This window comes from Anguilla rostrata, chromosome 1 (assembly GCF_018555375.3).
Source record: "Anguilla rostrata isolate EN2019 chromosome 1, ASM1855537v3, whole genome shotgun sequence".
NCBI classification, from domain to species: Eukaryota; Metazoa; Chordata; class Actinopteri; order Anguilliformes; family Anguillidae; genus Anguilla; species Anguilla rostrata.
In genome coordinates, this window is record NC_057933.1 from 47,216,172 (window position 1) to 47,239,678 (window position 23,507).

Genomic DNA, 23,507 nt, shown 5'->3' on the forward strand with positions numbered 1-23,507 from the left:
CACTTGAAGTAAGCTAACAAATTTTCTGAGAAAAAACCCCAGTTTGCTTTGTTTTTGGATGTCCTTCCCCTTTTAATTTGATAGCTTGAACAACACCAGTCTTTTGTTGCCACCTACTGCACAAGAAGCATAACACACCTACATCTCTTCCTGTATCTTGACAAAGTAAGAAATATATTTCTTGGTGGACTCATGCATGTCAAGACGTTATCCTTTTTTACTTGACAAGCATTGTATGGTAAATTTGTCATTTAATATTTATTGAAGTATTGTGGTGTGAGTAAACCCCTCCAAGCCACTAGGTTCTTATGATACATAGGCCAAGGCATTTTTCTATTGGAAAAGGCATGCAGCCATCTGCCGCATCACCACCTCATGCTTATATCATGCAAACTGTAGGACTTGGAGTGGTTTCCTAACATATGCCATGATTTGGATGAATACATGATCCAGGAGAATGCTGCCTGCCCAAATGCCTAACGTAAGTGCCAGATGTACAGCTGGAGGAGGTGCAGGAGGAATAATGGTCTGGGGCTGTTTTTCATGGTTCGGGCAAGGCCCCTTAGTTCCAGTGAAGGAACATCTTAATGCTACACCATACAATGACATTGTAGAGAATAGTGTGCTTCCAACTTTGTGGCAACAGTTTGGGGAAGGCCCTTTCCTGTTTCAGCATGATAATGCACCAGTGCAGAAAGCAAGGTCCATAAACAAATGGTTTCCTGAGTTTCGTGAGGAAGAACTTGACTGGACTGAACAGAGCCCTGACTTCAACCCCATCAAACACTTTTGGCATAAACTGGAATGCCAACTGTGAGCCAGGCCTTACGCCCAACATTAGTGCCCAACCTCATTTGCTCTTGTGGCTGAGTGGAAGCGACTCTCCGCAGTCATGTTCCAAAAACTAGTTGAAAGCCTTCCAAGAAGAGTGGAGTCTGTTACAGCAGCAAAGGGGGACCAATTCCATATTAATGCCCATGGTTTTGGAATAAGATGTTCAACAAGCACATACAGGTGTGATGTTTGGGTGTCCACATGCTTTTGGCCATGTAGAGCGTGTGCGCATATATGGAGTTATTTTATTCTTTATACACCTGTTAGAAGGACAAGCATATTAACAATACTGCAAAAATACTATTATATTACAGAACATAATACATGGAACAATGTATCAGTGTATAATATGTCTTTTGGAAATATAGATTTAGACATTTTATTACATTGGAATACATATTTTCAAATGTTTTATTAGTAAAAATAGATTTAGAAAAATATTTGTATTAAAACATAATATTTTGTGTGGAGCACAAAACTGAACTTATAATTGCATATTATTTACTGATTTGAACTGTCTCATTCATGATAAATTGTGGATTATGAGCAGGAATGGATGTAATAATTAAAAACACAGGTACACAGTGGGTTACTATATTTCTTCATCTTCAAAAAATCTAGCACACCCACAAACTAATTCATTAAAAACTGGTTCACTGTGTTTATGCAACTCCACTCAAGAGATCTCAAATGAGGCTAGTGAAGGACCCTACCTGCCAAATCGGCGCTCTTGGGGAGATTGGGACCTACCTACATGTATTTTGGGAATGTCCTAAAATCGGACTGTTTTGGAAAAGTTTAAGTAAAATGCTGGGGGTTGTTGTCCCACTCTCTCATAAGGCAATGCTTTTGGCAGATGACACTAAACTGCACTTAACCAGAAAGTTCAGAAAAGTCTTGCTTGCTGGTCTCACTGCAGCTAAGAAGACTATTCTGAAGGGCTGGATGGAGCCACTGAACTCTTACAATGCTGTATGGCTGGGTTATTTTTATGATATTGTTCTCCTTGAGAAATCTACGGCGACATTTCGTAGAGCTCAATGTAACACAATCACAGCTTGGAATATAGCTGCAGATGCTGTTGTCAGGTTGCAAGCAATGGACTGTTTACTTCGGTAAACCGTCTCTTCCAGTTCCGGGGATCAGGAGGGGTTAGGGTGTATGAAAAACAATAAAAAATTGTTCACAAAAAAAAACAAAAAAGAACACACAGACACACAAACAATGTTATAGGAACAGTCTTAGGTCAAAATCCTGTGCAAACCACAAGCGGCCAGTGTATTTAATTCCAAAACCTAGTATGCTTATTTTCCTCTCCTAAAAAGAGACACTTGTTCATTGCCTGTATATCTCAGTGACAAAATCAAGTGATTTGCTTCCATGAAATGGACAGCAACAGGGGAAGTTACATCTTTTCTTCTAATTGCACTACGGTGTTCGGCAATTCTGTTTAAGCCAACATTTTGTTTGTTCAACGTACCCTTTCCCACACCAACAAACCAATAAATAGACCACCCCTGGAACGCTGGTCAATAAAACACAGCAAGAAGGAACTGAGTGTGCGACTGATATTCTGCACAAAATGAAGAAAAGCACACAGCTGACAGAGCAAAATATTTTTTTACAGTTCTCTTTAAATGTCTTGACCTTAAGAATATCAGCCTATCATCAGCCATCAGTCCAGATAGCAGATTTCTCTTCATTTTGCTGGACACTGGATGCTTTCAACACTAAATCTAAAAGTGATGTTCCACAGTGGGGGATTCAAAATTCCATGGTCAGCAAAGGAGGAACTGTCGGTATACACAAAGGATTTAATACGGCAAGTCTTCAACGGCTCGCCGTGACATGTACAGCATAGGAAAATCTGAAAAGGGATTAAGTACAATGGCAGCAAAGCTAGCGCTAATCCGGACGGTCAGTATGTCTTCTTCCACGACCGGAGGTACAGCTGGATTGGAAGTAAAGGGTTTCTCTTCTGTAAACTCGGATGGAAGATGTCAAAGTCTACCTTCCTCACCCGCTGCAAGTAGTCCTCCAGAACAACCTGCAACAGCGCAGAGAACCAGATCAGTCCACACATGCACAGTTACATGAATGTCCACATATATTAGGCTACTGATACCAATAAGTTATACTGATATTGCATTGTTCTGTTAGCATGGAGCTAACAAGCATGCCTTACTATTCCATACAGGCTGGGCATCATGAGATAAAAGACACAATGAAACAAAATATTAACTTTGGAATAGCACAATGTACTGACACCTACGGTGAACTGTGATAATAACACATGTATGATCTTACTATTTTTACAATGTACCGATAAATGATTATAATAATGACGAATGCTTTTGATTAAGGCATTGCTGCTACCCAGATCAATCAGCTAGACTATTTAACTTGAGCGTAAATAATTCAGTAAATGGCAAGGAGGGACATTCTAGCCATTGAAATAAAATGGTTTAAGTGATGGCAAAACAAATTTGAAAAGGACAGGGGGTCAGTAAGAACCTTTCATAATAATTCATAATAATTATTTCTTTCTATGGAGGGTTTTTGGCTCTGGCCACGAGTCACTCTAAAGCTGGCAGTCCTTCCCCCATGGTCAGAAGAGCATTTGAGGCCACAGACCAGTGAGACCCAACACCAGGACAGAACACGAGCTCTGCTTAGCCCCGCCCCACGCTGGCCCCGCCCACTCGCTGTCCCAGCCTGCACATGCCCTGACGAGCAGGAGAGTCGCTCACCGTCACCAGGAAGGCCAACATGGCCTCTGCCGGCACAGTGTTGCTAAAAGACCGCGCCTGAAAAACAGGAATTTGGTAATGTGATTCCTGGAACAGTCACAAATAAAAGAATTCAGAGAATTCACACTTGTGGAAGCATTTTATCTTAGCTTCACAGGACAGATATTATATACTTTACTAGATTGAAACACTTACACAGGAACCCTACTCAGTCCTACAGCACCTGTGATTAAAAAAACTCCTAAACTGCTAAAACCACTTCTGCAGAGCTGCTCAAGCTACATGGTCAAGAGTAATTAGCTGTCACATTTAAGTACACAAAACACACTTCAGAATTGTTTCTTACGAGTGCTTTTGAAAAAGAAACAAGAGGCACTTCTAAAGCATCAGCAATTACAGGTTCCATATTGGACAGCCCCAAGGGAAACAAATAAACAGAAAACAAATTGAATTGAAAGACTAATTGAAATGTAAAATAAAAAGATCTGTCTACAAGGTTTCTGTACTCTTGTAAAACTGAAAAGAAGGGAACAAAGACCATGTAGAAATAACCTATTCTGCCTGCTCCTTGTGTGTTTTACAAGAGAACCACTTTACAAGCAGTGGCATATTCCAAAATTCATTTAAACAGGGGGCCTGTGACATTAAAAAGTTCCCTGACTGAAGGAAAGACTGAAACTAAAAACACCATGAATGAGTTATGAGCTTAACTGAAAGGATGCAGAGGCAAATAAAAATATAAAAAGGAGGCATTTTTACTTTTCAGTGAGGAAAAGCAGTACAAAAACTGGACTCCACTTGGGTAAACTAAGTGGAGTTGAACACAGCTGGACTGCTTATGCGTTTCCATAGAAGCAGTTACTATGGGAGAGTTTCAGAGTTGGGCACGTACATGCTGCAGATGTATGTGGGCTTGGCTGGCGATGTCATAAACCACGTCCCTCACATTCTGCTCCCGGCTCCCTCGAATGAAGTCCTCTTGCGATGCACCGTGCTGGGGAGGGACAAAGACAATTTTCCTCAAGACCACAGGTCTGGAACAGACTTCCCATAATTCACTCCATATTAGTCAGGATCAACTACGAAAAGCTCCTCAGACATTTAACTTTCAGGCATTGAGCAGACACTCTTATCCAGAGCAATTTGCACAGCTGACATCATTTTACATGCAATCAATTTAGGCATACTGAAGCACTTCATTTTAAGTACCTTGTTCAAGGGCACAATGGCAGTCCCAACCTGGGAATCCAACCTACAGCCACAGAGCTGCAAGCCCAGTTCGTTTTGTACTTTGTACAATGCTGTCCTTCAAGTGGACTTACAATACAGAGAGAATCATGACAGCACCATTATCCCTAATGATCACCCTTGGAAAGTAATCAGACCATACTTATATTCAACCATTATTACAGTACTATTAAAAAACATTGTGCTATGCAGCAGCAGCAGCAGTATTGTGCAATACCACTGCTGTTACAACAATCCTGTAGATGCTTACATGATCAAGACATTTTTGTCAGCTATTCAATTCTCAGTGGTTTACCTGCTACCTAGCTTTCTTTCAGGAGCTGCTCAGTTTGACAGGAAACTGCTCTGCCATAGAGGTGGCCCACGGATGTCATCACAATAGAATTTCATCAACAGCCGTCCAAATGAACTTAGCCAGGCTTACAGCGCCGTCAGTGAAGGTGTTCATTAGCCTTTCTAGCCATTTGCATTTCAAATACAGCTCTAAAGCAAAGGGTCGGGTGTTGGGCTGAAATTGTGTTCAAGACCCTGGCAATTAATTTCTTCTTGAGTGTAGATTATTCACACTCACCCTTACTCTACCTCCCCGAATAAACTAGTCAACACTAATGAGCAATTATTCTATAACAGTGTGGGGCTATTTTTTTCTTTGATCAAGAATGTGTTTCTTTCATATTTATGCCCATGTATCACATGCACACTGAACATTGTTATCACCCAAGGACTCCCTGAGGGTTGTTTACAAAACCACACTGTTTGAAATAACACATTTAATTAAACACCACTTCCCCCTCAAAGAAAATGTATGCCCCTGTATTTTTTTCCATTGCCTTATTTAATTCACCTTTCATTTAAGGTCGTCATTAATGACTCTTTTGCTTGCAGCTTGGATGAAACTCTTTTATGGCTTTTATGCAGGCAGGTTTCTTGCCCTACCAGGGGTGGTGACTGTCTGAATCTGTGCTATGGAAACATTTCTTACTGGGCAAACACACTGCCTAGCCTGGGTATCTATGACCACAACATGATTCAGCTGGTACCTCTAAGGTAAGCATGATTCAGGTTACTAATACTCAGTGCATGAAACTAGGACTCTGTGCAGGTTATTATGGCTCTGTGCAGGTTATTAGGACTCTGTGCAGGTTATTAGAACTCTGTGCAGGTTACTAGGGCTCTGTGCAGATTATTAGGACTCTGTGCAGGTTACTAGGGCTCTGTGCAGATTATTAAGACTCTTTGCAGGTCACTAGGACTCTGTGCAGATTATTAGGACTCTGTGCAGGTTACTAGGGCTTTATGCAGATTATTAGGACTCTGTGCAGGTAATTAGGGCTCTGTGTAGGTTATCTGGATGCTGCACAGGTTATCAGGATGCTGTACAGGTTATCAGGGCACTGTGCAGGTTATTAGGGCTCTGTGACAACTCAAGATGTATCCCTGCTCTATGAAAGTGGTCCATTATTGTACTTGTGCCAAAAATCCCGGACAAAGTGAAAGTGAAATACTGGCCTCTGCCTGTAGTGCTTATGTCATCCCCCATGAAATACCTTGAAAAAATTCTTACATAGATAGTTTTCTCGCATCGAAGACACTCTTGCCGATTATTTATTTGCCTATCACACTAAGAGGCTCAGAGGATATTCTTTAAATGCTGAATATGACATATGGCTGCCAAATATGGATGCTAAAATAGTTGTGTCATCTTCAGTAATGCATTTATCACAACACAAAAGCATCTTATGGCCGAGAGGCTTTTTAAACAAGGTAAACACAAAACTTGCCATTTGGCAGAATTATTTTCTAACACAGAGAAGCCAGCAGATGTAATGTAACTCTACCATGTCTTCTCTTATGCACACTAATGCAGGTGTACTCCAGGGTCCGTCATTAGACCGATTCTCTCTACATTATACGCTAACGAATGCTAGGCTCTACAACTAACGCACAACTTCATTAAATATGCAGGTTATGTGACTACAGGTAGGCCTTTAATCAAAAGTCAGCCAAAAAAGCAAAAATGTGTGATTATTCATTTTAGGGAAAACAGGCTGCACATTCCCTCCACTTCCCATATCAAGAGGGTGGCTGATTATAAGTATCCTGGAGTCGAAACAGACTGAGCTGAAGTTAAAGCCTGCACAAAATCTAAATTCAAGAACATGCTGCAATTCTTTTGATTAAGGAAACTCAACTCCATTAAAATCGACGAGGAGCTCCTTCATGAATGTGTTCTGAAAAGCATCATTATCTCCTGCCTTAACAGAGCTGTTAGGAGTGAAAGAAAAGCAGCACAGACCAACTTTAGCTGAGCTATACCAGAATCTTAATGCCCAGGAAGGTCAGACGAATCCTTGATGACTTTAGTCACCCACTGCAGGCTAAACCATCCCATAAAATGACACAGAGGAGTGGCAGCACAGCATGTGCACAAGGAGATATGGGGGCTCATTCATTCCTGTAGCAGTAATTTTTTTACAATAGGAAATAAATTAGTGTTGATGTGGTATTTTTTTATCATGTATATTTTCAACATTTTGCGATTGTTCTTTTTTTTTGTTTTTTTAAACAAATTTCCCAGAAATAGGACAACAAAGCATCACATGGCTTGATTTGATTATCTTTATCACCAGTACGCATCTTAAAGGCAAGAACTCGACTTGTGGGCGTTTATGCTGATAACCCCTGGCTTGTTTAGCTGGTAACCATGTGTGAAAACGCGGTCAAACTCACTTTACACTCACGACACAGCATGCTAACCCATGTTGCATCACGCGCCTGTAAGGACGAGTGCATCTGACCACATTCTGCGGTCTAGGACAACGATCTGTGAGCTGCATGTAGCAACAGTGCCCCCTGCCATAGTAACTTGAAGTAAAGTAACTTTCAAGTAACTTGAAAACAGGGCCTTGTCTTTCAATTTAACAGACTAATTGTAATATGCCTTTTTTTCTCGCTTAAATTGCATTTAATGTGCTTCCTTTTGTAATTTTTTGTCACATTCTACAATGAAGTAAAACAAACTGCAAAATCGCATACACTGATGCTGGACTGGTTTCGTTTAATTACGTGGAAAATATTTGGAGTTGAGGATTATGATGGAGTTGAGTTTCCTGTGATTCTATGTCTTTATCCTGACGTCGGATCAGATGATGGCAGCAGGCAAGGCCGCGGGTGCACTTGCTGACCGCGGCGCGGCCGCTGTGCATCCTGGGACGCGGCGGGAGGGGGGGGGGGGGGACCGGACGGGCCGCCGCTCACCAGCATGCAGATGTCCATGGGGAGGTAGACCTTGCGCCGCCGGCTGTGGAAAGGGGCGGCTCTCAGGCACGTGACGATGCCCAGGGCCTTCCCGATGTGGCTGGCGGCGTGATCCGCGTGAACGTCTGTGACACCTGCACACACACATGCAGACACAGGCACGCACACGCAGACACAGGCACGCACACGCACAGACACGCAGACGCACTCACGCAGACACAAGCACGCACGCGCAGACACACGCACGTATATGCAGACACACGCACACACACATACACGCAAGGAGGAGAGAGGCAGGGAATCAGTCCAGTGTTTTCTTTTTTTCATATTTGCCTGCTAAAACAGCGGTCACTGAGCTCTTTGGTCAGGGCACCTTCTGATAGACTACCTGAGGCGCTTTCTGATAGACCACCTGAGGCACCTTCTGATAGACCACCTGAGGCACCTTCTAATAGACCACCTGAGGCACCTTCTGATAGACCACCTGAGGCACCTTCTAATAGACTACTTGAGGCGATCCAAATGCCATGTAGCGCGAGACGTGGACTTACCGTGGAAAGGCGGTGAATGTTGCCCTTCTCAGCGGCAGAATATCCCAGTAATACTAACAAGTGGATGTAGGAGTGGAAGGCGTGCCGTTTCACCGATCCCGTTTCTCTCCATGCCACACAGACATAAGCACATCTGACAAGAGGCGTTTCTGCGGTTTATGATTCCTTGGCTAGGTTCTCTGATGAGGTCTGTTCATTTGAGCCAACCCAATGAGGCCGTGCCCCCCCCCATTGCAATCGCAGGTGTGAATTCGTTCTCTTGTTTTCACAGAGGATTTCTGATTGATGGCCAAAGCAATCTTCGCTTTCTCGGACATGTGGCACTGAAGCGGACAGTCATATGCGACACTTCGACGTGAATGAAACCGATTCTCGCGATTCTTATCTATTGTTACTTTAACAACATCCAAACATTTGTGGTTATTACTAAATTCTTAATACACGTGGAAAATCATTTTCTAAATTAAACTTAGAACTTAGATCACTGGCACGTATTTTTTGATTGTATCAGGCCCACAAAAATTCTCAATGGATATGTTCTGTCTGTTCTGATCAGTTTTTCTCGGGCACATTTTCCACTTTTTCCTTGACAAAATAGACCATTTAGTATAGCGGGGCTTTTTTGAGCAATCAAGAAGAATTAGTAAGCACCTTACAGCAAAATATACTAGAGTATTGTGTTACTGCCTTGCCGCAAGAGATTGCACATAACCCGAGCTTAAACAGGCCAAAATTTCATTTACGTGTTTATAACTTCAAACCTTTCTACAACCTTTCATTGAATTTGGAAAGGAATAAAAGTATGTGGAAGATGCATTTCCACACCAGTGCTAATCAGGAAGCAAAAATCCAGAATTTACCCCAACTTTAAAAATCCCATGATGTGAATAGTGGCAGGTGATACAGCCTTGGTTTATAAAATCCATTATTGCCACTGGAGGTATGCTCACAGTGAGCATATTTTGACCTGTGTATAATCATGTAGCCACAATTTTAGATGTATACGAATAATCGTTTGTTAGTTTTCTAAATGATCAAAGGGCCAACACTGCATCCATGATGAACCACATTTGGCACGCCGCTACAAGTTCAATATTCTGCAGAGGTCACACTAACTTTTTGCCATAATATTCCAACTCACAATAACAAAACAATAAATATATGCCGTTCCATAATTTTATGACACCAGTAACAGAAATGGGAAAAAATAGTGAGATGAAATAATCCATAAATAGTGTTTTGGTGTTCTGGTCAAAACTAATTTTTGCCACACAGGCTAATGATATAAGAAAAAAAACCTAGGAGCACTTTTCATATTCAGATTAAGCGCTTTGAATCTCGCAATGCTACAACAGCTGTGTAAATATTATGATCAATAAACGGCAAACAAAATTGGCTCAAAGAAACAGGAATAATAATTTTGTTGTGGTTCAAGTCTGGGTCATCTCCTGCTGTGAACTGTTTATAGAGCACAGTGTATTTCTTTCCCTTAATTTTGGCTTTTTCTCTGCGTAAAAACGCAGGATTCTGCGTTAACATGACCACTGATATTCCTTCCAGAGATAACGTCCACTCGGACACTGTATCCTTGTTTTGCCTTTTCTCCAGTTCACAATGTTGAACTGTTAAAATTTTGAACAGCTTATCTCTAACATGATGCATACTAATCCCTTTGTTTAAAACATAAAACAAAGTTCATGTGATTGACAGACTGACAGACTTAGTGATTGATGTTAAAAAAGATGTACAAAAAAGTTCTTCTATTTTAAGTTCCAGCACATTTTTTTTATTTTTATCAACTTCGGAACTTGTGGGGGGCGTAATGGCAAAGGGTACAGAGATATCAATCTCTAGCAATGACATCAATATCAGAAAGATACACACCTCCAAATGTTCTACATAAGAAAAATTTAAATGTTCCACAGACGACTGCACAAAACAAAAAAATGTCAATTTAACCAAGCAGGAGAAACTGGGCGGAGTAAATATATTGCAAACAGGGTCAAGCCCACTGACACGCAAGCTCGCATGCATTCACACACACACACACACACACACAGAATTTATACTTGTTTTATATATTAAAAAATTGTTGATGTGAACACAAACAAGGCCTTTCTTTATTCTATCCCCGTTTTAGCATTTTTCTCCCAGCAGAAAAGGTCAAATCACATTTGCAGGCTCGTCCCCTGTCCCTTGCCACAAAACATCCTCTGTCATTCTGCGGAAACACACTAGCATGACTAGCATACAGGTATATGTCCTCCAAAGCATGTAGGTCTGCAGCCGCCAGCAGCTAATTTTTCCCCCAAAACAATGAGTGACCTAGCAACTGAATTACTTGGGGAAAAGGTCTGCCCCCTTTAGTTAAAAATAAATAACTGCTCACCTAAACATTCCAGGAGGAGATAAAGCAGAGAGGACTGAGTGTTCTCAGAATAGGCCTCCAGCTCCTGAAGGTTCCTGTACGGTCTGTCCTCCATGTCTTTCTCCTGTGGGAAGAAAGTTCCAGAATAAACATATAAAAACACTGTAATAGGATGTAACTTTGATTTTTAACTTTGAGATTAAAAACCCACCCCCCTCAGATGCAAGTTAGCCCTGGCCCATATAGCCACTCAGCTTGCAAGCATTTGACAACTATTTCTCATCAGATAATTATCTACGGCCTGCATTCACATTATTCATATTTAGACATTATGAAAAGTGTTATGAGTTTATTCAGACTACATACACTTTACTATCCATCCAAAACTGAGATGAACACATAACCCAGTTTCCATTTTTACAAAGGCAGCGGACTACACTATTTGTTAGAGTGCTTACTCTTTCATTGATGATTCTCAAAAGCCATCTTTTTGTCAATCTGTGCTTCTTTACGGCCTGCCAAAAAAAATCACAAATATTATTTTGTTCTTACATTTTAATCCCACAATACACAGCTCACAAAATAAAAGCAGCGTATATATAATACGTTACTTCCTGACCCTCCAGAGTTCAGCACTGACTGGCTGGGATGGGGGTACATCTCTGTAAATGTCATCCACAGCGGTCTTCCAGAACTGCATCCGCATCAGGCCTATTGTCTTCTGGGAAATGGAGTCCTTTACCTGCGAGAGACACGTGACACAGGACACAAATTTTATCCCAAGGCTGTGCAATTATTAAACAAAGCAAAAAAACAAAGATGCTGCTTTTTGAATGATAAATTTACATAAAACTACACAAACTTTTTCATTGCCTCGCCCTGTTGGGTCACCCGACACAAAAGCAATGGCACAACACACCTCACACCACCACAGATTAAATAAAACTTCCAATGCATAACAGTTTGCGCCATTCTAGGTATTACTAAAAGCACAATGTACTGATTAGAAACCACCAATAGGAGACATCCATCAGTACATTAGCATGTCTCTAGAAAAATCTGTAAAGGAGCTCACTGCTTCAATATGGGGGTCTTGTCAGCATCCTCAAATTACCAAGCAGAAGTTGTTGACAGATTATGTTGCATAAATATGACCAAATACCTGCCTGGGCCAGTTCCACATTGAAGGCTCTCAATGCCAAGGAGGAGCGGCGTGAGGCGTCTGGAAGAAGCAGAGAGCTGACGAATCCATCATAGTCCCGAGTCCTGCCAAAAAAAAAACCCTGGTGTGAAAAGGACATTAACTCATACTGAGCCACTCTGCACCCCAACATAGGCAATGCAGACTTATTTTAGGATTCTATAATGCCGACTGCACTTCCTAATGGCTATGTTCCCAGGATGCATTGCCTGCCCGGCTAGGTGCCACTGAAAGATGCATGATACACTACGGGCTCCATGCATGGCACTGACACTACGCATTAGCGGTAAAATCTCAAACGGCACTTCTCATTCTGCCATGTCCAGTGATGATTTAAGCAGGCAAATTACAGTGGGGCACACATTTTATTTTTACATTAGGCATATGCTGGTACTCTTATCCAAGCAACTACAATAAATAGCCTACACACAGTCAGTGATGAACGTCAACAATGCCACAGAAATTAATTCAGACAAATAACCAAACTATATCAATGTCAAAAGTACAACGTTTTAATCAAGTTTTTCCTCCAACAACGAAGTTTACAGCTCATTGCCAACAAATAATCAAGGCTATATAATTCATTCGGGTAACATAAAATAAGTGTTACCTGAGGTTGCAAGTTTGGTTTTTCCACGCACAATAGGTGGTGCTACATTAAAAAAAAAAATCACCAGTCACTCTGAAAAATCTTTACTACAGTACTTCCGTTTATGGGGCACAACGGCTTGTGGCCAAAATGCAACATTAATTTTCCAACTGAATGCAGGAGGATTTTGATTTTCCAACGCTAAAACAGTTCACCACCCTGAAAAGCAGCCAGTTGGCCCAGCAGGCGCCTGATGTAAAATGGCCACTGGTCACGACACACAAACGGCAGTCAGGCAGCAACCAGCTCGTCATGTTCATCTGCGTTTTTGAATTCATTGACTAAGTATGAAATGTCAATTCAAGCTCTGGGACAGCAGGACAGTGGTGCACTGCTAACCAGTACTACTGGCTCTGAATCACATACAGGTATCTGCAATGCACAGATAAAAACAGTAGCCTAAATAAACTGAGGAATTTATATCACACCTGCTCTCTAATACGGATTTTAAAAGGGATGGATAGACAGGACAATTGGAAACTGCAACAAATAATCAGATGATTTTCAAGCTGAATGAGTGGTAGATTGCTTTCTGTTTGTATAATCTGATTTTAGGGCAAATAAAGCCTTATAGCCAATGTGTTGATAGATTAATCATGAATGTGTCATATATAAAACCTCTGTCCTCATCAGACGGAAAATTTATTCTTAGGCCATTGTAGCAGGCTACACTGAAACATGGCAGAGTTGGAAACAAGAACCAAAGCAAGTCAAACTGAATGTCCAACACAGAATGAAACACTTGCTACACGCACTTTCAGCTGGTGTGGCTTCTCAAATTAGGCCTACTTCAGGGGGCAGTAGTAATGAGCCCTAACAGAGATCTCATTTGTAGCCCTGTTTTTACCAGACAGTTTGACAGAAACATGAATACAGACACAAAAACAAATTATTCATTAATCAAACAGTGTCAATGTGACTGGCTAACATTACAGGTAAAGATGCACTTCTGCATTAACAGGAAATTGGTGCAACGACTGAGTCAAACAGTGCTGCATTAATAGAGCCCGTTGTAATAAAAGACAAATGGATCACACAGGGGCAGAGCACTGCACCACAATCCAATTTTCACATTAAAAAGTGAGACATTTTTCAGCTCATTTACAAGAATGCAAAAGTGGTACAATACAATAATTGACCAACTAAATACTAATGATACAGTTGCTCTGACAACACCAAGTTCCACTACAGTGATTGTTCACAGGTACTTACGTTCTAAGCAGTAGGCTGTTCGTTTTGTGTAATATCAAGGGTTACCAGCTAGTGCAGCATAAGGTGATGAGTACCTAAACGCTATAAACATAAACATGTATAGGTGATGAATATTAAATTATGCATCCAATGCTGTTTGATTCCTCTTTAACTCAGTTGCAGACAAACAGTCAAAAGAAGGTAATAAAGGATGGCAGGATGCAGTTCAAATGTCATTTGTAATGTAAACAATGGACCAATTGAGGGACATAAATTGTTACTGTTTTAAAGACTTTATCCACGCTGACTACAGAGCAAGTAGCTGTTAACTAGGCAGTAGACCTGCATCCATTATAGGCAAAACTGCACACACAAACAGGGCCTGAATCTAGCACCCGAACACCCACCAAATGTAGATTGTGAGTGTCGTGTAAATGAGACCAATTTATCAGACGCATTGTCATATAGACTTCAAAATGCCGAAAAAATCCCAAAAACACACACGAACGTTCACGCGGTCATAGCAATCACAAGCGTAGCTTCAGAATACGAGACTCCCAAAAAACAGTCGCGTTCGTTAGGCTACTCTGATAGGACGTGTCTGCGGTCTGCTTTCGTCGCCAGTCGCAACACCTGAGTAACCTAATGTTAGCCGTTTACGTGAAAATCACAGCCAAAATTCCCTAACACTAATCAGCTGTTGAAAAAGATGTGGCGACAAAAAACCAATTGTAAAGAAGACAGATGATAATGTCTTAGAACAATGTATTACTCGTTACACTGCCTCACTTGCTAACTAATAATTGCCTACATTTTTTTAACTGCTGCTTTTGAAGCTGTATCTTTGTGGGAAATTAATTTATATTTCTGAAATCCATTCTCTATCATTTCAATGCTCTTCAAAACTGAAATGGTCGTCTACCTTCTTTAAAAGAACGGCAAGATGAAAAAACACAGGTCAAGCTACTTGAAATAATTGTGGAAACATTGGGTAGCACTGCTTTGAAATACAGCTCATTTAATTGGCAAGTTTGAATTAATGACTTATAGACAGTGCTTTCAATGTGTGACTAACTTGCATTTTTGAAATGTTGGTTTTTCCCTTAGTCACCCGTCTACGTGCAAACGGGTGACAAATTAAAGAAAAACCAACATGAAGTGTCTTAAGGTGTTGGGCCACCACATGCTGCCAGCACAGCTTCAATGCACCTTGGCACAGATTCTACAAGTCTCCGGAACTCGATGAGCTAGATGAGCATCACAGTCATCGAATATGTGCTTTCGACCACAATTTCTGACCCTATTTACTGATGTCTTTCCCATTAATCTAAGTAGCCGAGGCACTAAGCAGTTAAACAGTCTTTGTGATTAGAAGCTCCTGCTATCTGTGCCCCAATAATGAACCCTCTTTCAAAATCACTTGAGATCTTTTCCTCTTGCCATCTTGATCTAAAATCAAGGTCAACTGGCCCAGCTCAGCATTTTATTCATGCCATAGAGCACGATAGGGTGTTAATTGCTTAATTGTGTCACACAGTACATCTGAATGGAAGCATTATATGCATTATAATTTTGCAGGTGACTTCTGATTCAGTAGGTTACAATAAGTTAAACATTAGGAGGACAGAAGTGGGTTCCTGGTTTTCATGCCAGCTTCTGCCCTTTTACTTAATTATACCTAACATTTACGCTCTGACATTTTAGCTGCATTTCTTGTAAGCCCATGAATGACAGCCAAACACTGTTCTTGTGTCCCAAAAAGACAGATTTTACTGTGATCTAGGTGAACCAGTGCTGGCCAATTTGCTCATTTAGCCAGATTAATTAGTGGGAAAAAACCTGCATACACATCGGCCCGACAGGGCATCATCTAGAACTTAGCTAGTATTAACGGTGTAGCTAAACAGGCGTGGAACACAAGCGAACAGTAGTTTCATAGCTAGTTAACGCTAGATTAGCTGCCTCTCATTACATTACATTTACGAGAAATGTAGCTAGCTAGATTAACAAAAAGGGAAAATACAACACGAGTGCCAAATAAAGATATACCAGCTGTTGTCCACTTGCTAACCACCCGATAGCTTGCAGATGTCCCACCTGATACCCACCAATTTTCAAAAATCCGGTCATTATAATATTAAAATAGTTAATACGTAGCTTGTTAGCCAACTGGCTAAGAGAGCTTACCTCACCATATCAATACAGTACTTTTCGTTGTGCTGGTATTCAGTGCTCGCATTTGTTGACGCTCTAAAACAATTAACTTCTGCAGGTCTCTGTACGTACACAATATGGGGTAAAATCTTTTTCTGACATGAAAATACGGAACTTTTGAGTGACAGAAGACCATGCTTACTGCTGATACTAGAAGCCATATTGATATAACAGAGTACCCTTCCACTTTGACCTTTATTTTTCAGTGTCCCTGAGAACAGAGCGTGCATACTACAAAACGCGCTGCGAACACCATCTAATGTTCCTTAACTTCTCAGCCAGGCAATGAACATGGGAAAGGGTGAATAGTTAAATAAAAAGTCACTAATATTTCAAACATTTTGTCAAGTTTGTTTCCAAAACAACCCAATCTAAATTAACCGATATTCTAAGGTTTTAATTGTATTAAGAAATAACTCCTCATTTTCAAATACTATTTTTAGAATATTACTTATGAAACGCGTAACAATATTAGACCACGGACGCTCCGTATGATATCATACAGGTCATAAAATACATTGAAACTAAAATTACAACACAGGAACTTATTTACGCATGAACCGGAACTATATTGCCGTTCCAGGAAATAACCAGGTGAAAGTCTTTCTCGTTTATAAACGTTTCTGACCTCATGTGACCGCGGGCATACGGTGCAAATAAATCTAAGGTAGGTTTACAACAACAGTGTGTTGTTAGAAGGCTAACGACTCCTATATTTATTCCTTATTTATTTTATTTTAACTACAAAAAATTTGACAAGCTAGATTTTCATTAAAACATTTTGATATCAGCTGTTTATTTGCTGTATTGAATGTTAAAAGACTTATTTCATAGAACCGTAGCTGTTCAATTGCATATGTATTTAACCTCGATTTATTGGACGGTATAAGAAAACTGCCTGGAATATTCAGTGAGTTTACACATGTCAAGTGGAAACCCGTTAGGAGGGGAATTTGACTAATATATTAATAGTAAATTACGCGTGTGCGTTTTAGCATCTTTCAGATCCTCAATGAATATATTTTAAATAAATATTTCTATATTAATCTATACATGTCTCAACTGAGTGTCAATGTTCATGTATCATTGCCGCTCTTTCTTCCCCCTTGTTGTAAGTTGAAATGTTAGCTAATGCAAGGTCCCTAATATTACTGTAGTTGGAACTAGATCACTGCAATATAGCCATCCAGCCACTGCCTGCACGGTCACGTTTAAAACAACATGAAATGGTTTCCAACTGATTTTTCCGTTGATATTACCGATAATTTGTCGTGCCGTTACTTGTATATACCACGTGAGGGCAGTGTTTGTCGCACTTTCCCAGAAAGCGACGAAACTCTTCATAATTATAAACATAGACCTATATGGCCACTTTAAAGTTCTTATTTTACGTGTAATTTATTTGCCCACGCATCTGATGTCCGTTTAGCACGTGGCTTAATAGCACACATTAATCGACTAAACTTTTATGTCGACTGACTGGTTGGCCGGGGCCATTTTTAAGTTACGTGAGTCCTTGTGGAGGGGGGATGTTGACTTGCATAATGAGGTCATTGCGTGACCTCAAGTGGTCCCTTTGAGACGTCAGTTGAATGTAAGAGTTTATATTTTAAAAACAGTTTCACTTCAGGATTATATGTCATGCTCTTGACAATGTTGGGCTGCAACAGCTGAATTTATTTACTTTATTTACTCCTTATACTATTAATAGGCTAATATTTGCTGTGGGTGTAGGCTATACATGTTACAACTTCCTGCAAACCAACAATATAGCAGAATAATTTTTGATGGACTGTATTTGCTGAACAAAGACCTTTTTGGAATCTTGAACTGAACCTCAGTGGTAAGCAGGAAACCTTACAATTAATTAAGTCTATTTGGTCAGAGAGGGCAATTTTTTTGTTTGTGACCAAATTTTGGGTTGTGACATCACATGATCGAGGTACTGAGGTATTCCATTCCTGTGGAATTCTGTTTTGATATTTAAATTTCATCACCCATGAATCAATATTAATTTGTATGGGACAATTTGACCTTAGACTGAACTATGTTATGTACTTTAACTGCCGTGATACATGTGTATATATTGATTGAAAACCTTTCTCAGGGAACAGGCTTTTATACTCCCATATGTGCAGAGAAAGGGTGTCATGGATATCCCCCACCGAGCAGACAGAAGAACTGCCAGGCCAACAGAGTGCCTCTTCCCAGAACAATAGCTAATCCAACACAGAATACAGCAACTACACCCATGCAAGGGTAACTAAACACCGACAAGCTGACAACAGCAACAACTGTACTCAAACACGCACCACCTACCACAACACACAGAACAGAACATACCTGAGTACACAGACAGCAGGATCCACTTCAACACACATAGATAACTGCTAAGGAGCAACTCTTTGCATTATAGCCAGATGTGCTGATGTAATTGGCTGTGTACAGGATTGTTACTGAATTTAAATGGAGTATCATTTCAGTATCACCTTGTGCTGTTTTCTTCATTTGACCCATGCCGGAGAGCAGACATGGGTCAAATACTGTATTTGAAACACTTTAACCCTTTAGACCCAGATACAATTTTCTCAGATTACTGAATTTAAAAATTAATATTTTTTTCAATGATGTTTGAATTAAAGTTCTTCTTTCATATAATTTGGTTACTAAAATGTTTAGTAGATTTTCAATGGTTTGTAGGAGTAGTATACAATTACACTACATACATTTACTTGGTCATTATAGCTTGAAATACATTTCCTCCACTAATGTACTGTGCACTTAACTTACAGTACATGTTAAATTGTAGAAGTAAGGATAAGTGTTTATCTTTTCTTTTAGACTACAACCCTCAAATCTATTTAAAAAAATAAAAAAGCAGTTCACAAGCATGTACTAACAGTTGAGAATGGTCCTCTGATCCAAGTTTGTGAAAACTAGCCAATTAGAGTGCACACCATCTGCAGTGGGTTTGCATAATATAGTAATAATTGGACTTACACATTGTCTCCTGACACATTGTCCAAGAACAGCAGCTAAATTTACCAGAGTTTGTCAGGGATCTTAGGAAATTGGCCAATCAATCATTAGGACACTGCAACACAACAGTGGTGAAGTAACAGTTTTTTTATTGATCTTTGACCAGCCTAATCATCTAATGCCTTAACAGGCTTGCAGCCGGCACATTGAGCGTTTGAGTTGTAGCCACTCAATCTGATTGCCTCCAGACGAAATGCGCCGAGCGGTTCTGCTGGCTAGCAGGGTGTCCTTCTCAGTGCCTCACGCCTGATGGGATTGAACCCAGTGCAGGCCTCACACGGCTGGGCCATCCTAGAAAGGAAGGAAGCCAGGTCTTAAAGGCTGTTCTGCAACCCCAAACATGCTTTTTTGCGCAACGGTTTCCTTCCAAATTGGCAATAAAGCTTGAACGGCATGTTCCCTGTGTGGTATGTTGCGGCGAGGATTTCCGTCAATCAAAGAGGCCGCAGCACACCTGGGAGAGATGTGGGAGATAGCGGTGTTGATGCGCATTCTGTGGAAAAGTAATGTGCATGCGCTTACGCAATACGGCCATAAAACAATAAAATCTACCCGTCGGAAGTTTTTTCTTCTTGTTATGCAGCAACCGATATAATGTGTTTACAACAGCATTCAGGAGGTCACTTTCAGGATGTCAGAGACCAAATGCACTATTGCCCTTTTTACTGTTAATTTACGGATATTATCTTTTCCGGTGAATTGTAACAGTGAACCCCTCTGCAGCCAATGGGTGAAGAAGTTCATGTCTCATTAGTCCTGCAGCAATATTTAAGAAAACCAAAACATTTTTATGCTGCATTGAATGGTTACATTTCCTTTTAAAGTCCTCTAAGATGTAGGTATTTACAGATAAATATGTGGTAAAATAGCAAATTATTGGGTAATTACCACTGGTAAAAAAATAGTGAAATAATTATTAAAGGTTTAGGTTGGTTATATCCTGAGTTTATTTACTTCCTATGAATTCAGATAATGCTTTTTGGGAAACACCTCTATTAGAAAGTAAGCATTGTTTAATAGTTAAATTTTCCATATTTACCTGGTATATACCTAGTACTTAGACTGTAAGAGAAAGCATTGCCCATAGGATTTGCCAATCATCGTAAGAATGGTGTTTCCCAGGACAGCAGGGGGATGTTTTGGAAGCTGAAAACTGCCTGGTGTCTGCCCTGATGTATCTGCTGACTGTGGCGTGGGGGAGCATTTGAGCCATCGTAAATGGTTATTATTGATCTGTCTCTCTCAGTCCGATAATGCAGAGTGGCTTAATAAATAAAGAGCCTGTACGCGGTGTGTTCTAAACAACAGGCCGCACCGGTCCGGTGTTTCTAGCCATTGAGTGTGTAACTACCATACCTTGTGAAGCATTCCTGGAATTCTGGTTGAACATACTGTGCTAATTATCCCTTGTGTCTGTTGCACAACATATGATGTGTCCTCTTGTTAGCCTCATCCCTCAGATTTACAGCAGCTCCTCTTTGAACATTACGTCATTATGGTATGATGAAACACACTGTTTGCTGGTAGAGGCACTATTAGTGGAATGCAGTGTGAACTGGGTTCCATGTTGGCTCTGACCTTGTTTAGTTTATGTGCTCTGTTGAGGCATTGCCATCTGCAAAGTGCTAAATGATCCAGTGGAAGACGACAGGCTTCCTGGAGGTCCTGGTGTTTATTAATGCCATTGATCTTGACGGAGGGGACTCCTCCTCCTTTTTCAGTGGATTGTTGGCCAGCCACCTGTCAGGTCACAAGAACCCTGGAGAGTAATGGTGTAAATAATGTTATTGTTTACTGTTTAAATTCAGCAGCTTGTCCATCTGATTAATTATTTTTAATAAATGTGTTTCAGATAATCATTTTATGTTCTCAGCTCCAAGTTATGTTGTAATAGTCTTTCTTGCACAGTGAGTCAGATTCCAATCTGACCAATCCACATACACCTTTTCAGGCTATTGGGGTGGCATGTTCAGGAAATGGGGATGGTTGGTGGTGGGTACAAATTAAACACTGAAAAATGAACTATTTGTTAAAAATGTTTAAAAAAAATAACATCCAAAATAAAAAATGCACATACTATTTTTTGGGAATTGGAGAATAAAGAGTTTCTCATTGTTTCATTTGCTTCTATTTTATGGGGGGGGGGGGGGGATTGGGTCCTTTATTTGACACAAATGACTTCCCCCACATGATATTGAAGAAAATCTATTGTCCTGGTCTACCTGTTAGGTGGGTCAGCATGTTTCTGTTTCGACATTCTCTGTCACTGAACATCTCATTAAGACAGCAGAGTTGTATCTGAGGGTGAGCTGGCTTTTGGCTGGGACGCAGGAGCCAAGCGGTGAGCGTGTTCAGAGACCTATCACTGAGAATCCCTCCTCTCCCATTGTGTGCTTCCGTGCAGATGGTCGGGTCGTGTGATGGATGCGGAGCGACTGAATCCGCGGTAATCGATGTGCCTTTATTCCTCTCTTTTTGTTCTCTTGTGTCAGAGCCGGTTTGCGGGGGCTTAATCTAAAATTTCAGGGAACCTCAGAGACTGTTTGAGAAAGGGAGGATAAACAGGGGTGCTGAGAGTAATGACACTAACAGGACTGCGTTCAATGGCAGGCTGAAGAGCAGACTGCTGCTTTGCGTTTAATAGTAGTGATTAGAGAGCAATTGTTGCTGCAAGTGTGCATGTGTGTTTGTCCCTAGGCCTCAGTAGTTTGTGATTAAGATTAGCACACAGTGTGAACTGTAAAAAATAAGGCTGTCAGTTTAAATGATCTCTTTCTGAAAATGTTACTCACACTGTAGCAGTGTACCATTGCCGTAACTCTTCAGCGTTTTTTAGAACTTCTGTGACGATGAATCAAGAAAAATGTATATGAACTGTAATATACTTGCAGTACTGTCACTAGATGATACATGAAATGAACAGGGTTTATGCTTTTATTTACAAACAATGCAGGAATTCATGCAGTTACCCACAACAGTGCTTACCCCATTTCCCTCTTTCTCTTCTAAAGCGTAGCACCTACATCAGGTCCATTACACAGAGACACTCACTCAAATGTTGATATTAATGATATTTTGAGGTTTTCCTTGGAGGAAAACACAACTGAAAAAGGCAGCATGTAGAGTATCTGTGGTCTGGGGCAGTCAAAGGCCAGTTTGGGATTGGGTGCTTTTATGCATTTCCTGTGCTGACACAGCTGCATGTAGGGGGTGTCACCTCTGACCTCTGTGACTGCCGCATGTGCCAGGTTTCCATGGCAATGCCTGTAAATCAACGTGTGCTTATGTGTGTCCACTTGAACGAGCACTCCTGCCACTCCGTTCGTGGCTCCTATGTATTGTGTCCTGCTGTCTGCCAAGGTGGCTTGCATGAAAAGGTGTTTGGGGGTAAAAAAAAAAAAAAAGTTACCTTACGCAGTGTACAATATTTTCTTGTAGATCCCAGCAGCTAATCCATAGTGCAGCTGTACATCTAGTCTCCTGCCTTCTCCTGCATTCACATCACACCCTGTAACAACGGTTAATGTTCTAAAAACGGTTAACGTAATAGAAGCGGTTTATGCTAGCGGTTTGTCCTAATACTTTTCATGTAATACAGTCAGTTAATTTATTAAAAATCTTAAACGGTTAACTTAATAACTTTTGCCAGTTAATGTAATAATCACTGGTTAATGTAATATGTAATACTTCAACTGCTAATGTAATGGCATGCCAAAATTCTTGTCTTCCATCATATCAAGTGTCACACTTTGCTACTTACTTAAATAGAATTGCACTAGATGGTTCATGCAGATATAGAAATACTACACCATGAACCTGAAGGTCTTGCGAGGCTTTATGATCCCCTGAGCTATTTTTCGGGGGCTTATGTCCCCCGGCGGTTTTTCCCTGCCTGGAACAGGGTTACCAGGGCCCATCCCTGGAGGCTGGCCTGGGGGTGGTGTTCGCAGGCAAGCACCTGGTAGCCAGGCAGCTCAAGTACCTCGGCCGGGTTAAAACACTACTTGGGTAAAAGCTTAAGCTGTGGTTAAAAGCTAGTCAGTGCTTGTTCTGGCAGCAAACCAACAATCCGTTAGTGGACTCTAGCAGTGAGGCTGTCAAGCTGAAGAAGGAGAATTTCTCGGCCTGGCTGGCATGGAGAACTCCTGATACAGTAGACAAGACCCAGCAGGCAAAAAGGGCTGTGGCTGCCACAGTTGCAGAA

The 23,507-nt window shown here is 40.8% G+C and overlaps 3 protein-coding genes across 13 annotated transcripts in view; 2 read left to right on the forward strand and 1 right to left on the reverse strand.

The window, feature by feature from the left end:
• ccne2 (cyclin E2) overlaps positions 1 to 23,507 on the forward strand; it is a 75,088-nt gene that overhangs the window by 15,426 nt on the left and 36,155 nt on the right. The gene's annotated exons all lie outside the window — the stretch shown is intronic.
• On the reverse strand, positions 2,629 to 16,793 carry ndufaf6 (NADH:ubiquinone oxidoreductase complex assembly factor 6). Of its 11 annotated transcripts, none has more exons than XM_064338781.1 (10): positions 16,238 to 16,792; positions 14,072 to 14,152; positions 12,172 to 12,275; positions 11,629 to 11,751; positions 11,468 to 11,524; positions 11,031 to 11,133; positions 8,091 to 8,224; positions 4,477 to 4,578; positions 3,585 to 3,641; positions 2,629 to 2,881 (listed from the first exon to the last, which is right to left on the reverse strand). In XM_064338781.1, the coding sequence occupies exons 3-10, from the start codon at positions 12,190 to 12,192 to the stop codon at positions 2,753 to 2,755; spliced, it is 726 nt and encodes a 241-aa protein (XP_064194851.1). In that variant the 5' UTR covers positions 12,193 to 12,275; positions 14,072 to 14,152; positions 16,238 to 16,792; the 3' UTR covers positions 2,629 to 2,752. The 11 variants fall into 11 exon arrangements, with proteins under 11 accessions (XP_064194851.1, XP_064194871.1, XP_064194860.1 ...); XM_064338801.1 differs by lacking the exon at positions 16,238 to 16,792 and adding an exon at positions 14,553 to 14,691; XM_064338790.1 differs by lacking the exons at positions 14,072 to 14,152; positions 16,238 to 16,792 and adding exons at positions 12,821 to 12,862; positions 14,553 to 14,682.
• Positions 16,844 to 23,507, forward strand: part of tp53inp1 (tumor protein p53 inducible nuclear protein 1) — a 33,165-nt gene continuing 26,501 nt past the window's right edge. Inside the window, exon 1 of the mRNA XM_064338856.1 lies at positions 16,844 to 16,931. The gene's annotated coding sequence lies outside the window, so the exon portion shown is untranslated. The remainder of the gene's footprint in view (positions 16,932 to 23,507) is intronic.